The sequence below is a fragment of the Carlito syrichta genome, unplaced genomic scaffold (assembly GCF_000164805.1).
Source record: "Carlito syrichta isolate Samal-C Ts95f unplaced genomic scaffold, Tarsius_syrichta-2.0.1 Scaffold308187, whole genome shotgun sequence".
Lineage (NCBI taxonomy): Eukaryota > Metazoa > Chordata > Mammalia > Primates > Tarsiidae > Carlito > Carlito syrichta.
This window is the reverse complement of record NW_007252283.1, coordinates 140,887-143,418: the sequence shown is the minus strand read 5'-3', so window position 1 is coordinate 143,418 and position 2,532 is coordinate 140,887. Positions and strand designations below refer to the sequence as shown.

The window sequence follows — 2,532 nt, the reverse complement described above, 5'->3', positions numbered from 1 at the left end:
TCCGAGTAGCTGGAACTACAGGCGCGCGCTACCACGCCCGGCTGATTTTTTGATTTATTGTAGAGATGAGGTCTCACTGCCTGGGCTGGTCTCGAACCGCGGGCTCAGGCAATCCACTCACCTCAGCCTCCCAAAGGCGCGGGATTACAGGCTGAGCCACCGAGCCCGGCTAGGAAACCTTTTTGTAAACCGTGCATGCAAGAGAGCTAGGTTGCACACTCCTAGTCTATTGCCTGATGATCCTAGGTGGTGATGCTGTGTATTTTATTGTATGTTGTAACATAATAATAATAGAAATAAAGTACACAATAAATGTAATGTGCTTGAATCCTCCCGAGACCATCCCATCACCTGTCTATTAGTTTGGCTGCACAGAGACCATTTGCAAAGGACAAATTTGCATCTTCGGTCAGTTTTGAACTTCCTTTTGCTAATGACAAATACATATATCTATTTTTTTTTAAATCAGTTGCTTGCAGATTCATATCAAAACTCTGTCAGTGGGTGGACACAGAGGCTCATGCCTATAATCCCAGCATTTTGGGAGGCCGAGATGAGAGGATTGCCTGAGCCCCACAGATTCGAGACCAGCCTGGGCAACTTGGTGAGACCTTGTCTCTACAATAAATCAAAAACTTAGCTGGACACGGTGGCGCATACCTGTCGTTCCAGCTACTTAGAAGGCTGAGGCGGAAGGATTGCCTGAGCCTAGCAGGTCGAGGCTGTGGTGGCCGTGAGTGTGCCACTGCCCTCCAGACAGGGCAACAGAGTGAGACTCCAGCTCAAAAAAAAACAAGAAAAAAACCTCTATCAGTGAGTGGCAAGTGAATTGATATACTTCGATTTTATGGCTGCACCTGGTGGCAAGCTTTTAGTCAGAGTCCCACACTTATTTTGGTCTGTGTGTGGTCTGCCCATTATTTTATTTGCCATTTCTGCCCGTACCTCTTTCTTTGTTAATGGTGAGTTGTATAATTACTTCATTATATATTTACAATGTAATAGCGGAAGTGAAGTTCTCAATGTTACGTGCTTGAATCATCCTGAAACCATCCCTTCTCTGCCTTGGTCTGTGGAAGAATTGTCTTCCGTGAAACAGGTCCCTGATGCCAAAAAGGTTGGAGGCCGCTAGGTTAAAACTGACAGACTATGGTATGGCCATTCAGTGACATTATACTTTATTAAAAATTCTTGTTGGCCGGGCTCGGTGGCTCAGCCTGTCATCCCAGCACTTTGGGAGGCCGAGGCGAGTGGATGGCCTGAGCCCGCAGGTTCGCGACCAGCCCGGGCAACTTGGCGAGACCGCATCTCTACAATAAAATAAAAAATAGCCGGGCGTGGTAGTGCGCATCTGTAGTTCCTGCTACTCAGAAGGCTGAGGCGGAAGGATCGCTGGAGGCCAGCAGGTCGACGCTGGGCTGGCCGTGAGTGTGCGGGCCGCTGCACTCCAGTCTGGGCGAAGGAGTGAGACTCCAACTCAAATAATTATTGTCATGAAGATTGTGGCAACTGGGAAAATACATGTATACCTAGTTGTAGATATACTTCTGATTACCACTATAAAAACTATATATGCAGGTGGACAAGAACTGTAAGAAAATAGTAAATGAAAGATTTGACTTGTTTGGCCAGCAGAATATTGAGCTTTTTTAAAATTATTTTTTAAGGTCTGTGTGCTTAAACAACATGATGTTGGCTGTATGATGTCTTTAAGCAGAAGAAAAGGCTCCAATTGTATTCTGCCCCATGAAAGTTACTCCTGTTTGTCATCAGAAAACTTACCAACCTCTCTTTAAATAATGTTTAAAATTTTTTTCTTTAATTTTTCACAAGTGTTTTTATTCTTTTTCAGAACTTCCAGAAAGTATGTGTCTTAAATTTCAATGTGGTGTTCATATTCAGTTAGGATTTGCAGCCGAGTTTTCCAATGTCATGATAATCTACACAAGTATAGTTTACAAACCACCTGAGATAACAATGTGTGATGCCTATGTTACCGATTTTCCACTTGTAAGTCTCTCCTGTTTTCTTTTGTCTAAAATGCAATGATACATTCTCGTTTATTAAATACTAAATTTTTTAAAATTTAAAGTTGATGCTGAATATAAGGAAGAAAGATACTTATAAGTATGTATATGTTTATTTGTAGTTTAGTAACACTTACTATCATATTTAATAATTGCCAAGATACCTTAAGTTTTCAAGTTTGGAAATGTCTAAAGTTCACTCAGGAAGGATGTCTTTAATTTCTCCTATCCTAAATAGTCTATACATGTGAGAAATAAGATGTTACACATATGTCTAGAAAACAATTTTCTTTTAAAAACTGTTGTTAGCCGGGCTCGGTGGCTAAGCCCGAAATCCTGCGTTTTGGGAGGCTGAGGTGAGTGAATTGCCTGAGCCTGCGGGGTTCAAGACACGCCTGGGCTACTTGGCGAGACCTCATCTGTACAATAAATCAAAAATTAGCCAGGCATGGTAGCGCGCGCCTGTAGTTCCAGCTACTTGGAAGGCGGAGGCAGAAGGATCGCC

The 2,532-nt window shown here is 42.8% G+C and overlaps 1 protein-coding gene across 1 annotated transcript in view; it reads left to right on the top strand.

Annotated features, from left to right (window-relative positions):
* Positions 1-2,532, top strand: part of MALT1 (MALT1 paracaspase) — a 130,972-nt gene that overhangs the window by 124,991 nt on the left and 3,449 nt on the right. The window contains exon 23 of the mRNA XM_021716123.1: positions 1,853-2,010. Within this exon, the coding sequence (XP_021571798.1) occupies positions 1,853-2,010 (158 nt within the window). The remainder of the gene's footprint in view (positions 1-1,852; positions 2,011-2,532) is intronic.